Here is a 15,704-nt window from a genome sequence, read left to right as displayed (position 1 = left end):
AGTTTGAAGTTCGAACTTATCTGGAGCGACAAGCTCACAACTACATTAAATCCGCTTCGATGACGCTTTCCACCGCCCTCGGGTGCCGACTTATCTCCACAATCCTAAACCCGGCTTCCTTCAACAATCGCGCCCAATGCTCCTCCGTTCTCTCCATTCCACTCGTACAGTTCATGAGCTGCAGATCAAGCGTCGTCATCAAGTTTGTCGCACCCTTCTTCGGCAACACGACCTCGTAGATCAAGAGCTTGGAGTATCCGCGCTTGAACACAGCGGCGACTTGCGAGAACATGCGTACGCAGTCCGCGTCAGGCCAGTCGTGCGGTACGGCATGGTAAAAGTAGGTGCGCGCATGCAATTGGGGTTGCGGGGTGAAGAAGTCGTAAGCCTGCTTCACGATCCTCTTGTCCAAGTCTTCAATCGGCATCGCTACGACTTCTGGGGTATCTTGCAGGATCAATACATCGGCGGGCAGATCGGGATGTTTATCCAGCAGGCGCGAGGTATCGAGGCCGTGAGCGCCACCAATGTCCACGAACAATGGCTTCCCTGTCTCTAATTCCGCGCCATCGACGATCCGCTTGGTGTCGTATACGTCGGTCCAGTCCATCTTGTGGTTTCGCAACGCGGTCATCAGACCCATGAAACTACTTCCCTTTCCTTGCGGATCCGCTGCGCAAGTAGCGAAGAAGTCTGTTCCGTTGGTCATGTCGCGGTAGTTGTCGAGCTGGGTCAGGTCGATGGGTTCGCGGTAGTTGTACTTTTTGAGAAAGCCGGGGAGATTACATCCAGTGGGGATGGTGTGGTCGATGCTGAACTTGGGTTAGCTGGATGTCTTTGAGTGTAAATTGGGGGCTTGGGTGGTACGTACCCGCACTTTGTAATCTGGTCGGTATGCGATACTGTGTCGCCGAGAGAAAGCGAGTAGGGTGTAGGCTTCCAGGTGTCCACATCCGTCTCCTCCAATACGTAGAGAGCAGCGATGTGTCTCAGAAGCCTTCCTATAGCCCACAAATCAGCATTACACTTCTTTATCGCAATGATATAAACTCACGCAACAAGTTCGGATCAGCCTTCGTATTCGCCCACTCCAGCAATTGATCCAAGTGCACTGGCGCACCGGGATTCTTCTTGTCGGCTTCCATCCATTTCTTCCAGATACCAAGGTCGAGGATAGTCTGGACGCCGGCTACGAGCACGGGTGTCTCGAACGACAGTCTCCAGCCTTGCTCGAATGGTGTTTCGAGGCGGGTTAGTAAACGACGCGCTGCTTCTTTGGCTTCGAAGCGCTCGGCATCTGTGGAGAATCGTGAGGGATGAATTGCATCCAGAGTGCTGATGATAGATGTCATGATGTATACTCTAGATGGTGCTTGAGTTTATGAATGGGTTGATCCGCCGTTAAGAAGCCGGACAGTGGACAGTACTTAAGGAACGTCGACATGATTCATGCTTCTCTGTTGTTTACTACACAATTGCATGTTCACGACTCTTCAGGTCCACTTCCCAAAACACCCCAGTCATCCCACGGGATGTCTCATACCGCGGACGGCAATAAGATCTTGGCAGATGTGGGGTTGCTCAGGGAGTTGATCCTTAGCGTACGTTAACACATGCCCATGACTCAATTCGGGACACCGTCGTGGCTGCTATTGCTGGGTTTGGCCTTATCTTGCAGGTCATAATCTCAACGGCTCAAGTGGGATGATTTTGACTGTCGTGGGCATCAAGTCGCCTTCAGTTGTAACGAGCAGTTCTAGGTGGAAGCGAAAGTTGCGAGTTATATGTGTCGTCTCTATTAAATGTATAAAACCACTGTAGACATCAGGAGCTTGTGCGAAAGCCGTGCATGACGTCCTCACCTCTCCGCGGAGCAAAGCTATATGTCGTAGAATAGCGCCAAACGGCACGCTGTCGCGATAGCCCAAGGGGCACGTATCTCGCCCTGATATCGTTCAAACCATGCTCTTACTCCCAGGACGACCATCTTGACTCCCTCCACGCGCCGAACATCTCCATTGTGAAGGCACTGGAGACAGCATGGGTTCCTTGAACAGCTCCGTGGTGCTCTCTTTGCTGCTTGTCTCGAAGTCTGTCATCGTCGTCTCGATATCCGTCATCTTATAGATCTCAAAGCCAGTCTTCTTCTTCTTGATCTTCTCCAATGTACCCGTGTTCGATCGCGATCGGTTGGACTCTTTCGATACGTAGTCGTCCGAAGAGTGCCGTGTCTTCCACGTCTCGGCTCTGAACAGGCTGTTGATGACGGGTGCGTTGACTGCAAAGATGGACACTATCTGTTCGAAGTTGTTAGATATCATCGTAGTGTGGCATGTCAAAAGTAGTGACTTACAGCCTCGCGCTGTGCCCATACTGAGGAAAGAGCGACCTCAACAGAGGAGCCAATAGATAGGATACAGCGAGCGATCGCCATTCCCATAACGAAAAGACCGAGAGAGAGGAGAAAGATGACGCGAATCTTGCTGTGATGCCGATTAGCTTTGGTTGCTGTTCAGGTCGCGCGTGAACTTACCGCCAGAGGCTGATTTTCGCATCTTTCAACATCCACAAAGGTACGACCAGCAACAAAGCATCTACACTGTCAATGGGTTAGCTTCTAATCAATGTATTCCATATTGATACTCACAGGACGTTTCCGACAGCGATCACAATGTTGATGACAATGCCGGCTGAACACTCCTTGCCTGGGTCAGGAAGAATCTGCCAGTTCCGCTTCAATGGCAAACAGTGTGTTGTCTGCGTGATGATGGCGGCGATGCACGCGGCCACCGAGATAGCTGCTACGGCCTGTACGTAGTAGTAGAGCCTAGTGCTTCTCCTGCGCCGCCGAATAAGTACTAGTCATTTGGAAGCTGAAATAGACTTACGTCAAACGGAGGAAGAGAATGATGAGAGATCCTTTCAGACTCCAGACTAAAAAGATCAAGAAGTAGAAAGAAGCGAACATGCCCTTTGCGCCCTCCCGCATCGACTTTCGCATTGCAGGTGGAAGCGCTTCACGCTGCTCTTGAGACATGGCTATAGGCGCACCCATGACGTCTGGAGTAGTATTAGTGGATTGATTCAGCACCAAAAGACTTGCGGTAGTGAACTTACTGAGATACTCCACCATGACATAGATCAAGGTGAAAAATACCCACGAGGTGAAGGCAAAAAAGTCTGAACAGGTAGGGATACGAAGTCAGTATATGTCTCATATGCACTTCGTACAGCCAGAGCTTACCGTCCCAGTAGAATCCTCTCCATCCTAGTGTCTTCCATCTAGTGAAGAATCGCGCGGCGATGATGGCACTTCCAACCGCGTACTCGGCGCGGCACTCAATGAGTGTCGCATTAGGGTCAGACATCGTCGTAGGTCGTTGCAAAAGGAAGTGGGCAAACTGATGCGCTAGAAAACGTTCACTCGGTAGGTTGTGCTATATGAAGCATAGATTCTTTGAAAAGATCATGGTTTAGGAGTAAGCACAGCATCTCTGCACAGTGCTTCATTCTCTCAATTTGGATAGGAAAGAGTCGATGAAAACTGGGGGAAGGATTTCTTAAGACAGGGATCGGGTTCTGAGGAGAGGCAAGACTCATGATGAGATGACATTCCTTTACCGAGCCTGAATATGGTTCCTTGCATGTCGATGCGACCCTTTACTTGTAGAGGCGGCCGTCAGCAAGGCCTCAATTGAGCCTATCATGAGTTCCTCGCCCTTGCCGCCCGAATCGCTTGGGCACGCATAAGACGGCGAATAGCCATGAGCCATGGATGATAGCCCGCTCGGACGGGAGATTACTGACTCGAGTGGCGTGAGTTATAGGCGGGAAAGGCGGGAATAGGTGCGGCTCCCGTTGAGGCGCATGCCATCTTGGAGTCGCTGCGCGAACGCGGACGAACCCTTCCACTGGTTCCTCGCTTGCGACTTTCAACGCTCATCCTGCTTGCTTCAGGGCTAGTCTCGCATTGAGGAGCGGCCCCTCCCAGTATGTGCCGAAAGGCGGTGTCCTGAACCACGCTCTCTGTGCATGATTGCCCGTGTTCGCTTGCACATGCCGATGTGCGATGGATTCGCGATACATTCCGTGTTGGCAGTACCTGACAAACGCCTGAGTATTCCACAACCTTGCCGAAGGAACAGGTATTGTTAGAGCGATTTATGCCAGGTCGCCACGACAATAATCGCTCACTCTTGCTGGCGCGGATATGCTGATGGAGAGTCGTGGGAGTGCAGGTGGTGTCCATAGCCCCGTGCAGCGCATTTAGCCAACCAATGGCAACTCAAATAGGACAAGGCATGTTTCGGCATTGCATCTTGGCCCCATATCCCACGTCGGCAATGGTGCAGCGCCGAACGCTGGAGGAGCCATTCCGGAGAAATAACCTTGGAAGTCGCACTGCTGGATTCGATGATGTGTAATCAGCTGCAGGAACTTGAGAGCTGCAGCGGCTGCGCAATGAGGGTGAACGTGGGCCGCAAGAGATGGCTCCCTCTTTACCTGCTTGTATTAGAACCGAGTGTTGGGGCCAATACAACCTTTTCTTTAGCCCACAAGCTTCCAGTTCTTACAGGTGAATCACACAGTCGATGGGTGTTGATAGCTCTGGCTCGGTACGTCAGTAGAGGTTTGCGCCTGCCTGCGCGTCCGGAGAACGCGCGAAGACGGATGCGGCTTAGCACGACGCGTGAACCCGAGCATCGGAGATCTAGACGCGTTCTCCACGATACAAGTGATTAAGGTTCACATCGCGATCTGACCTATCTCGCGTGCCATATCAGTCATCGTGACCATGCTTCGAAAACAAAGGAAGTTATCGTGTGTTGCAGACGATGACATTCTCAGACCAACAACCAGCCTAAAGGCGACATGGGCGCCCCAGCAAATGAATCTCTCAACTCTTACTAAGTCAAGCCGCATGCACTTCGTCGACGTAGCTAGATTGATATATCGAGCTTGCGAGTAGATACCATATCACCTCAGCGCTCCCCTTCGATGTCCTCGTCCACTGGTGCCTTCCTCTTCCTCTTCCCCTTCACTTGATCCTCAGGCGGAAGGAGCTTGACCTCGAGAAGACAGCATCCCCTACCAGCTTCTTCGCTACACTTCTCGCACTTCCTAGTATACCACATAGGCTCTCGGAGCTCGTTACCACTCGATATTACTCTAATTCTGCCCTCCTCGCTAGCTATTGTCTCGTTGGCGTGACTGCAGCTCTCGTTCGGACACCGCCAGACGTATATTTTGACGAGCGGGGCTATATGGGACTTGGCCTTGGTGGTTTGAGGAGTGTAATGAGACATGACGAGAGCGCTTGCAGCTTTTTGTATCAAGGCTGTGTGATAGTATATTCTTTCGGGGTGTAGAGATGATGCGGCTTTGAAGGCGTGATTTGGAAAGGGGGCGATGATACATCCACGAGAAGAAAGAGCTGAATTGGAAGTTGAGTGGGAGTTGGAATGCACAAAGAGTGCGCACGGACCTGGCTACTTGCACAATGACAGCCCGGTGAATGAAAGACAATCAATCGACAGATACTCTCCAAGAACCTACCAGAAGCCGCACTCAAAGATGTAAGGCGCTCTCAGTTTCCACACGATTCAGATATCAGCGTGCATGTTTGCGAACCGTACGTCTTGCCGGCAGCCGCGAGTAAACCAAGGTATAGATACGAGCTTGCTACTGTAAGCTTGTGGTCCACAAATAACCCTTCGATATTCGTGGGATATACAGACGAGGCGACAATCACGACAAGTGAGTAGCTGGGAACAAGAGGGTTGGGCAACGAATGTTTCCATGGGTGTATTGACGGGCTACTGAATTCACAGTGGATACCCAGCGCTTCAGAGTGCTTTGTGTCGATGTCTGTCTTTAACCGTAAGATCACCTCTCCCCATGATTCTCATGTCCTACACTCTCCGTCTGACCATCATTTGTGTGCCGTGCTTCATCGTCCACTAAGTCTTGCGCTTCAATATCAGCTTCTCGTATGCGGAGCGGTCAGAATCAAGAGGTGTGCCAATAGGTGGCAAGATCTCGGCATCTTCCAACTCCCATTCATCTCCAAGCCCATGACAGAGGACTGCTACCAGCAGCGCGATCATCTTAGAGGCAAATTCCCTTGTACTGGAATGATCGGCTGCGCAGTAATGCGCGAACGGCATGTGTCCTTCCTTTGCCTCAGCTGACCTCAAGGCGTCCTTGATGGTCTTATAGTTCCCCTGCTGCTCATAGAAGTTCTGCCTTGCCTCCAGGCATATGCTTTGCCATCTCTCAGGTCGATAGACAAGGGGATCGTTACCTCCGAGTAGTTCAAACCTCTGGCAAGTCTCAATATCGGCGGATTGTGCTTGACCATCGAATACGCGATGTACACGACGCGTGGGAGGGTAAAGTCGCAGAGCTTCCTTGACGATCTCTACGGGCCGTATCTGGTCAATATCGGTCTCAGTCGGGTTGTCGGTAGGCTTATGGAAAGCTTTCGTCGGGTTGATCGCTGTGGCATCCTTCAAATCATCGAGATACTGGAGCAAGCTCAATGTCCACGCTGGACCACCGTTTGCGCCTCGATGCTTGATCTCCAGAAAACAACGTAAGACAACGCGCCACATAGTTTCGTAAGCGGGGAGTAAGAAGTTCATGGGGTTCGCTTCCGGCACCTCTGGATCAACATCGGAGTTGGAGTCGGAGTCGAAACCGCCCGGTACCGGAGACTTAGTCACGCGACGTAGAGCTTTGTGTAGATCAGTTTCCTTCTCCCATGCCGGTTGCTGGTCCTCAGGAAGCGTTTCTGCGATTTTGCTCTTGATCCATAGCTCATTGATTCGATGGCCGATGAACGTAATGTCGGTAAAGAGGTCCTGGCTCTCTAGTGCTGCGTGGGCGTTTTTGAAGAGATAACAAAGCGATTGCTTCAAGACGATGTACTGGGTCAGCTCGGCTAAGTCGACCGCTGTGTCGCTCTTCCTTGCCATGTATTCGCTGAAGAAGGTCATCGCTTGAATGCGCAGGCCGGACCAATCGCCATCTTTATTTTCATCTGTCGATCCTGCTGCGCTCTTCATCAGAAACTCGGTTTTTGTGGTGAAGTCTTTCTTAAAACCCAATTCAGGGTTGGTGAAAGCGTTGTCGATACCGAATACCTTCTTGAGTCTTTCATTAGGCTTGGCTCTCGCGCCCTGCTTATCGGAATAGAAACTGTCCGGTCCGTTTGGTTTGAACTGAATGATTTCGTCGCATCTTGCTGCTTCTTTCGCTTGCTGCCCGCGTTCCAACATATTGAGTTGAGATTGGGAATTTGCGAGGTAATTTGGAGAAGTGAATTGCCATCCTTTTATACATTCACTCACGATTGCTCCGGACCACACGCTTGTCGATTTGTTTTCAGTGTCTGACCATGAAAGTGTGCAGATGATTCTGCAAGCAAGCCACGTCCCAGATCATGACGGTTCGGGGAAGGAAGTGCGCATCCGCTCGTTTTGCTCCGGCCAGGCAACGCAAAACCTGCAGAACACCATGTCCCAGCCGCGTGAGCTCACTGTATAACCCTGAACCAGCGATGCTGTCGTGAATAGAACGGAAGCATTAGATATCGGCAGACTGTGTGAGCGCTAGGCCATTGTCTCAGAACCCGTTCTTTGCCCACTCCATCGCAAGAGCAAGACGTTTCTCGAAGAAGTGAGCACCTACGGCCCCTGGAGCATCCCAATGAGTGGGTTCATCTTCAGCCTCACACCAGCCCATCTTCATGCGAATGTTTTCCGCGTCCATGATCTCACCGAAAGGGACAATACGGAATTTTCGCGCCGGAAGTACGTTTTCGTACGCATTGAAACCACAGCAGCGCCTCCATTCGCGACACCAAGACTGCAAGAATGTCCCCATTCTGACAGACTCGGGTTTCATTCCCAGCTCTTTGAGAATGTTCTCTACGTCGACGGCATTGCCACGAAGACCTCGTACTACTACGAGGCCGTACATGATAAGATCGCTCAGCGATTTCTGTCCAAGATCGAGGTGCCATCTGACGGTCATGTGAGGATAGTTCTCGCAGGTGAAAGCGACGAGGTTTACATCATGGACGTGGCGACGTAGATCTGTGAGGCTGCCGTAATCCCCAAAATGGTCTTGAGCCAACAGAACGATGCAACGGATTCGCTGTCTCCAACTTTCGCTGCACATGTCCAGGAAGCCTAGGAGCTGTACAGGGGGTGTTTTTGTCATAAACTTGCCACGCCGTTCCGAGTGGTCCAGAAAGACAAGGTCATTCAGCTGCCATTCGACTTTGAGTGTCTCCGAGCGAAGCTGCCAGCAGGTGTACTTGAGCTGATTGGCTTCCCGTGGTTGGCGCCAATCGGTACAGAAGTATGCCTTGTAGTCATCTTCGCGATGGAAAATGAGGCCGTCTGACTCGTGAAGGGCGTATGTGCAGATCCGATCGCGCAATTCGCGGGGCAGGCGAAGAAGTGGGCTGGCATTGCTACACGCCATGGTGATAGGCTTATTGTAAGACTATTGGATATCGCTTTCCAGTCTACCTCGTCCGTCCTACTAGAAAGAAAGCGCGTTTAACACAAACGAGGCGTAAAACTATCTAGTGCGGACGAGCTTTCAGATCGCATTAGTTGCAGCCTTAAACGCGGTCTCTGCGATGTGCTGGGTACAGCCCGCAGTGATTGAGATGAAACAAGAGCAAAAAGGATTGTGCTACACAGATGGATGGCAGCAAAAAGAAAGTGAGTGTTGCATCGGCCGGGAATCTATCGTGTTGTTAGAACAATGGATCGAATGAAGTGGACGATCTAATCTTACCGAACCCGGGGCTAGCCGAAACTGTCCAAGATAGATGGCAACGGCTAATTTTACCACTAAACCACCGATGCTGAAGATCAGAGTGAAGGATTGGTTCACGTGATTTGATGGAAGTTCGGCTCACAAAACATTACATATCCTCGAACGTACCACCATGCTGTCTGCATAGATAACGACGGCATGGGATGAGTCTCTTCGTGGAGTAGAACGAGGGGTTGGTCAAATTTGCTCGCTTAAAAGCATGCTGCATGCAACTTTACTTTGACAAGGTTAGTGGCATCTTAACCTCCACTGTCTGCTCATATATGGAGGCCGACGACAGTGTATAGCAGCATTCACAGAGATGACGGTGAACAACCCTTCTCTTTGTTTCTGCGGTATCTTCCAGGAATTCCGCTAACCTTAGTATACAATATGTGACCCCTCAGGCGTTCAGGTAGGTGCGCTTTATTTGGAGCTGTTCGAGTGCCCAATGATGGTGCAAGGTATACGACAAGGCGTGTCAGCTGCTGGCGTCCAAGGATGCGTGTATGCCATGGGCATATCCTGGGACGGGACGGCAGCCACTGTGCACGCCGTCCGATCCCGACGATCGGGGTCGCATGCGATGACGTCCGCGCGCGCATCTGAGGGACGAAAAGTTGCTAACCGGTATCTAAAGATCCTTACTGTATACTAACCCTGTAACACTTTCCTCGTGAGTTAGACTAGTCGTCTATTTGAATCTCAAGCGAAAGCATTGAAACGTGCACTGCTATCTGGTGAGTGAATTAATGCCAAGTACCTTGGCGCCATCTCGAATTCGGACGCCGCGGAACCCGCTCTCTGCCTCCAGACACATTCCGCACTTCCGCTCTGCACCGCCATCCATGGAACAGCAAAACGTCTTTACACGTAAGCGTTGCTGACTGTCGTCATCGGTATTCGGTCTTTTGCGCGCGAGCGGTGTCGTGCTTCGACAAATTCATGACGCATCGCTCGGTACTTGAGCGCACGCTGTAATCGGCCCTGATGGCGACCGGTACAACCTTTCGCCCGCATGTTCGTACAAGCAATGTACGGTACGTACGGTACTATGTACGACATGTACGAAAGTAAGGTTGTCGCGTCGAAACGCGTAGGATTTGTGATCAGGCAAAGCGGCAATCTGTTGAGTGTGGATATTGATTTCGCACAACAAGCCGGTCACTCGAAGGTACGAACAGCGAGCATTAAGAGCACATCGACAATTTAGTGTGGCCCTCCACATGCCGATGGCTACAAATCTGTCTTTACGATTAGTTGAAACCTCGCGGAGAGCATGTCCGACACATTGAGGCCCTGGTGGAACCGTTTTCACGGGTTTGGGTCGCTCTTCGGTGCTTCAGGCGTTCGGCCGAGCCCGAATCGATCCTCAAACCATCCGCTAAGAAACGCTATCAGGACCAATTTCAGCTCCGCCCCGCTACAACAGCGCCCAGTACAGGAAGCAGGGACTTTGTCTCTAGTTGACCCTGAATCTAGCATCAGGGCAGTCTAGACTGCCGAATCTGCACTTGCTGCCTGGATAGCCTCTTGAACCAATCAAGATGACCGAATTTTGGCCGTATGCAGTCGTTCCGCAGCAGTCGGTGCCCGTGGCTTCCTGCCTCGTGTGAGCCCCTGCTTCGTCCGTTGAAGGAAGTAATGCACGCAATTGCGCCTGCGACGTCAGTAAGCTCGGAGTCGCTAATGTCGACGCCCGACTCTCCCTAGACTTTTCTAATCGATCAGGACCCACAGCAGTCCCCATAGGCTCATGTATATCACTACAACCCCAATATTCTTTTGAGTAGTACCTGCTTGAAGCTTTCACCTCTAATTCCGGGATCCGATCTTTAGTCGCTATCATCATCACATCTCAGAAAGACGAGAATCCTGGACGGACTGTTCGATCAACGCCAAAATGGAGGGCCGTAGGAGGAGCAGCGGTATGAACATACCTTCCGGCGCTGGTGAAGACATCATGCGAACACTATCCCGCACATTTTCCGGCAAATCAAGACAAGACGAGAACATCCAACGAGAAGACGACAGTGCAGACAGCGATTCCGCCAAGACCAAGGTGGATGAATGGAGGCTGGCAAGCGATGTGAAGGATCTTCAGCAAAACGATCCAACCGATGGACGAAGACTTGGTGTTACATGGAGCGGGCTCACTGTCAAAGTGGTGCCTTCAGACGCACGTTTGCAGGAGAATGTGCTCAGCCAGTTCAACATTCCACAGCAGATCAAGGAGTCACGACAAAAACCAGAACTGAAGACCATTCTCGACAACAGCTTCGGCAGCGTACAGCCGGGCGAGATGCTGCTGGTGCTGGGAAGGCCTGGATCTGGATGCACCACCTTACTGAAGATGCTCGCCAACAAGCGCAAGGGGTACGCACAAGTCGAAGGCGATGTGCACTTTGGCTCGATGGACGCCAAGGAAGCCAAAAAATATCGCGGCAACATCGTCATCAACACCGAAGAGGAGCTTTTCTTCCCTACGCTCACAGTAGGCAAGACCATGGACTTCGCTACAAGACTGAACATCCCACGTACTCTTCCGAGGGATTCCGCCACTCCCGAGGAGTATCGCCAGAAGTTCAAGTCATTCTTAATGGATTCTATGGGAATATCTCACACCGAGGACACCAAGGTTGGCGACGCCTTTGTTCGCGGTGTATCTGGCGGAGAGCGCAAACGAGTCTCTATTATCGAGACTTTGGCCAATCGCGCCAGCGTAGCCTGCTGGGTAAGTTCACCAACCATCCATGAAGCTGAGGACAACAAGCTCTTTCGCATCCGCAATGATGGACGCTGACATGACACAGGATAATTCCACACGTGGTCTCGACGCAAGCACTGCTCTAGAGTACACTCGTGCTCTCAGATGCTTGACAGACGCGATGGGCATTGCTACAATCGTCACATTATACCAGGCAGGCAACGGTATCTACGACCTTTTCGACAAAGTCCTCGTGCTCGACGAGGGCAAGCAAGTTTTCTACGGCACTCGCGAACAAGCTCGACCCTTCATGGAAGAGCAGGGCTTCGTATGCAGCGAGGGTGCGAACGTTGCCGACTTCCTCACTGGTGTGACAGTACCATCTGAGCGACAGATCAGATCCGGATTTGAAGGCTTCCCACGCAACAACATTGAGCTAGAGCAGGCCTACCAACGGTCTTCCATCAAGGCTGCCATGGAACAAGAACTGTCATATCCCACAAGTGACGCCGCAAAGTCGAACACCCAGTCCTTTGTCGAAGCTATGGCGATAGACAAGTCAAAGCATCTTCCAGCATCATCTCCCATGACAGTCTCGTTCTATAACCAGGTGAAAGCCTGTGTGGCTCGGCAATACCAGATCCTCTGGGGAGACAAAGCGACGTTCATCATCAAGCAAGGTTCTACACTCTTCCAGGCACTCGTAAGTCTCACCATTCCACTCCGAGCTACTATGCAGTGTCACAAGATGTATTCGAATTTATGACTGACTCCGCTCTTAGATCGCCGGTTCGCTCTTCTACAACGCCCCCGCGACCTCTTCTGGTCTGTTCGTCAAGGGAGGAGCTCTCTTCTTGGCTCTCCTCTTCAACGCATTGCTAGCCATGTCGGAGGTTACGGACAGCTTCTTCGGTCGCCCTATCCTCGCCAAACACAAGAACTTCGCTTTCTACAACCCGGCAGCTTTCTGTATCGCCCAGATCGCAGCCGATGTCCCGATTCTACTGTTCCAAGTCACTATGTTTATGGTAGTGCTGTACTGGATGGTGGCTTTGAAGGCTACAGCTGCTGCTTTCTTTACTGCATGGTAGGCGATGGAAGCTTATCTTACACATGAGTCGTACTAACACGCTTTGACAGGTTCGTCGTATACGTCGTCACCTTCGTCATGACTGCCTTCTTCCGCATGGTCGGCGCCGCCTTCCCCAACTTCGACGCCGCTTCCAAGGTTTCGGGTTTCTCCATCACAGCTCTCATTCTCTACATCGGATACCAGATCCCGAAGCCCGCGATGCATCCATGGTTCGTTTGGATCTACTGGATTGATCCTTTGAGCTATGGCTTCGAGTCTCTGATGGCGAACGAGTTCTCTGGTCAAGACATCCCTTGTGTCAACAACAACCTCATTCCGAACTTCCTTCCTCAATACCAAAACGGCGTCAACCAAGCTTGCGCAGGTGTTGGCGGAGCTAAGCCTGGAGCTACCTCGGTCAGTGGTGACGATTACCTGGAGAGCCTTTCTTACGCCAAGGGCCACATCTGGCGCAACGTCGGTATTCTGTTTGCCTGGTGGTTCCTCTTCGTGGGCCTGACCATCTTCTTCACACTCCGATGGGACGACTCAGCCAGCTCTGGAGGCGCTCTCCTAATCCCCCGCGAGAACAAGAAGAAGGTCCCACGCTCTATCACACCTGGCGACGAAGAAGCTCAAGCAAATGAGAAGAGCCCCAGAACCGACGGCGCCGACGAAAAGGCTACTGAGACCCAGGACTTGAGTGCCAACCTCATGCGCAACACCTCTGTCTTCACCTGGCGCAATCTATCATACGTTGTCAAGACTCCATCTGGTGACCGCACGCTTTTGGATAATGTTCACGGCTACGTCAAGCCGGGAATGTTGGGAGCCTTGATGGGCTCATCTGGTGCTGGCAAGACAACCCTCTTGGATGTATTGGCTCAGCGAAAGACAGATGGCACTATCCATGGAGAGATCCTCGTCGACGGCCGTCCACTTCCTGTTTCATTCCAACGTTCCGCGGGCTACTGCGAGCAACTCGATGTCCACGAGCCTTTCGCGACCGTCCGGGAAGCACTCGAGTTTTCCGCCCTCCTTCGTCAAAGCCGCGATACCCCACGCGAGGAGAAGCTGGCTTACGTCGACACTATCATCGATCTGCTCGAGCTACACGACCTGGAACATACATTGATCGGTCGTGTTGGAGCCGGATTATCGGTTGAGCAGCGCAAGCGCGTCACTATTGGTGTCGAGCTTGTTTCTAAGCCTTCCATTTTGATCTTCCTCGATGAGCCTACCTGTAAGTATATGTGACCACCTATCAAGTACATCGCTAACACTATCTAGCTGGTTTGGACGGCCAAGCCGCTTTCAACACCGTTCGATTCCTTCGCAAGCTTGCCGACGTCGGCCAGGCCGTCTTGGTTACCATTCATCAACCGTCCGCTCTGCTCTTCGCCCAATTCGACACTCTTCTGCTTCTCGCAAAGGGCGGCAAGACCGTGTACTTCGGTGACATCGGTGACAACGCTTCTACCATCAAGGAATACTTTGAACGATACGATGCTCCATGCCCTCCGGGTGCCAACCCAGCAGAACACATGATCGACGTGGTTACAGGTACACAGGGCAAAGATTGGCACCAAGTCTGGCTAGATTCGCCAGAAGCTGCACGCATGCACCAAGACCTCGACCATATCATCACCGACGCTGCTGGTAAAGAGCCCGGTACCACGGATGACGGCCATGAGTTCGCGACGAGTCTCTGGACACAAACCAAGATTGTCACCAACAGGGCCAACGTCAGCATGTACCGCAACGTCGACTACGTTAACAACAAGTTCGCCCTTCACATCGGTACCGCACTCTTGATTGGTTTCAGTTTCTGGAAGATTGGCAACACCGTCGCCGACCAGCAGCTCATCCTCTTCTCTCTGTTCAACTACATCTTCGTCGCACCAGGTGTTATTGCGCAACTACAGCCCCTCTTCATCGACCGTCGCGACATCTACGAAACACGTGAGAAGAAGTCGAAGATGTACTCTTGGATCGCCTTCGTCACCGGCCTCGTCGTCTCTGAGATTCCGTATCTCATCATCTGCGCCATTCTCTACTACGTCTGCTTCTACTACACTGCTGGCCTTCCTTCGGACTCCAACAAGGCAGGCGCCGTGTTCTTCGTCATGCTCATCTATCAGTTCATCTACACGGGTATCGGCCAGTTCGTTGCGGCGTACGCTCCGAACGCCGTATTTGCCTCGCTGGTCAACCCCCTCATCATTGGAGTCCTAGTCTCTTTCTGCGGTGTCCTTGTGCCCTATGCGCAGATCCAGGAATTTTGGCGCTACTGGATTTACTGGATGAACCCCTTCAACTACCTCATGGGGTCGTTGCTCGTCTTCACAGACTTTGATTGGGAGATCAAATGCTCCGAGTCTGAGTTTGCAATGTTCGATCCTCCAGCTGGCCAGACTTGCAGCGATTATCTGCAAGCGTGGATGGCTGGACCAGGCAGTCGCACGAATCTCGTCAACCCTGATGCTACTGCCGACTGCAGAGTCTGTCAATACACCAGAGGTAGCGACTACCTGTACACGGTCAACTTGAACGACTACTACTACGGATGGAGGGACGCAGCGATCTGTGTCATCTTCGCCATCTCGAGTTACGCGTTGGTCTATGTTCTCATGAAGCTGAGGACCAAGGCGAGTAAGAAGGCGGAGTGAGTGGGCGCCTTTGTGTTCTTGCCGCTTGTTGCTCAGGATAAATTGCCTATTTCTCGCTAATGCATCGGCGTTCTTGGTCAACGTTTGGAGTCTGGGCTTTGTATTCTTCTTCTGTTCATCTCTAAAAGTTCTATCTTTAGACTACTTTATACCTTACTTAGATATGGCATCTGATCCTAGAGCAGGGTCAAGCTTGCTATGTGTAATATATTGTAATTTCTTGCGAAAGCGTGTTTCCTAAACCATGCGGCGACCTTGAGCGGCTTCATAACTGCGAGTGTGCATTTGTGAAAGACTCAACCTAATACTTGAGGATCGATCTTGCTACCCAATGGCAACTAAAGCTTTCAGAAGTGAAGGCAGGCCTACAAGCCCGTACAAAGAAAATTTCTAGTTGACTGTCGTTCTTAGTGACTTTATA

The 15,704-nt window shown here is 51.6% G+C and overlaps 5 protein-coding genes and 1 non-coding gene across 6 annotated transcripts; 1 reads left to right on the top strand and 5 right to left on the bottom strand.

Moving 5' to 3' along the window:
* Nucleotides 1-40: 40 nt before the first annotated feature.
* Nucleotides 41-1,352, bottom strand: J4E92_001188 (uncharacterized protein; the record flags this gene model as incomplete). Its single annotated transcript, XM_051492601.1, has 3 exons — nt 41-812; nt 872-1,001; nt 1,055-1,352. 3 exons carry the CDS (start codon nt 1,350-1,352, stop codon nt 41-43), a joined length of 1,200 nt encoding a protein of 399 aa, XP_051358113.1.
* A 603-nt stretch (nt 1,353-1,955) lies between these two features.
* J4E92_001187 (uncharacterized protein) lies at nt 1,956-3,368 on the bottom strand (the record flags this gene model as incomplete). Its single annotated transcript, XM_051492600.1, has 7 exons — nt 1,956-2,297; nt 2,354-2,483; nt 2,534-2,599; nt 2,648-2,839; nt 2,889-3,060; nt 3,118-3,180; nt 3,245-3,368. The coding sequence occupies 7 exons, from the start codon at nt 3,366-3,368 to the stop codon at nt 1,956-1,958; spliced, it is 1,089 nt and encodes a 362-aa protein (XP_051358112.1).
* A 2,592-nt stretch (nt 3,369-5,960) lies between these two features.
* J4E92_001186 (uncharacterized protein) lies at nt 5,961-7,280 on the bottom strand (the record flags this gene model as incomplete). The annotated part of the gene is made up of 1 exon (XM_051492599.1): nt 5,961-7,280. One exon carries the CDS (start codon nt 7,278-7,280, stop codon nt 5,961-5,963), a length of 1,320 nt encoding a protein of 439 aa, XP_051358111.1.
* Nucleotides 7,281-7,626: 346 nt separating this feature from the next.
* J4E92_001185 (uncharacterized protein) lies at nt 7,627-8,493 on the bottom strand (the record flags this gene model as incomplete). The annotated part of the gene is made up of 1 exon (XM_051492598.1): nt 7,627-8,493. One exon carries the CDS (start codon nt 8,491-8,493, stop codon nt 7,627-7,629), a length of 867 nt encoding a protein of 288 aa, XP_051358110.1.
* Nucleotides 8,494-8,746: 253 nt separating this feature from the next.
* On the bottom strand, nt 8,747-8,885 carry J4E92_001184. Its single transcript has one exon. It is a non-coding gene; the product is annotated as a tRNA-Gly (tRNA).
* A 1,853-nt stretch (nt 8,886-10,738) lies between these two features.
* J4E92_001183 (uncharacterized protein) lies at nt 10,739-15,283 on the top strand (the record flags this gene model as incomplete). Its single annotated transcript, XM_051492597.1, has 5 exons — nt 10,739-11,569; nt 11,649-12,245; nt 12,325-12,629; nt 12,683-13,857; nt 13,905-15,283. 5 exons carry the CDS (start codon nt 10,739-10,741, stop codon nt 15,281-15,283), a joined length of 4,287 nt encoding a protein of 1,428 aa, XP_051358109.1.
* Between the last annotated feature and the right edge of the window lie 421 nt (nt 15,284-15,704).

Source organism: Alternaria infectoria, assembly GCF_024043175.1.
Source record: "Alternaria infectoria strain BMP 0036 chromosome Unknown scaffold_1, whole genome shotgun sequence".
Taxonomy (NCBI): Eukaryota; Fungi; Ascomycota; class Dothideomycetes; order Pleosporales; family Pleosporaceae; genus Alternaria; species Alternaria infectoria.
This window is presented reverse-complemented; position numbering and strand designations above follow the sequence as displayed.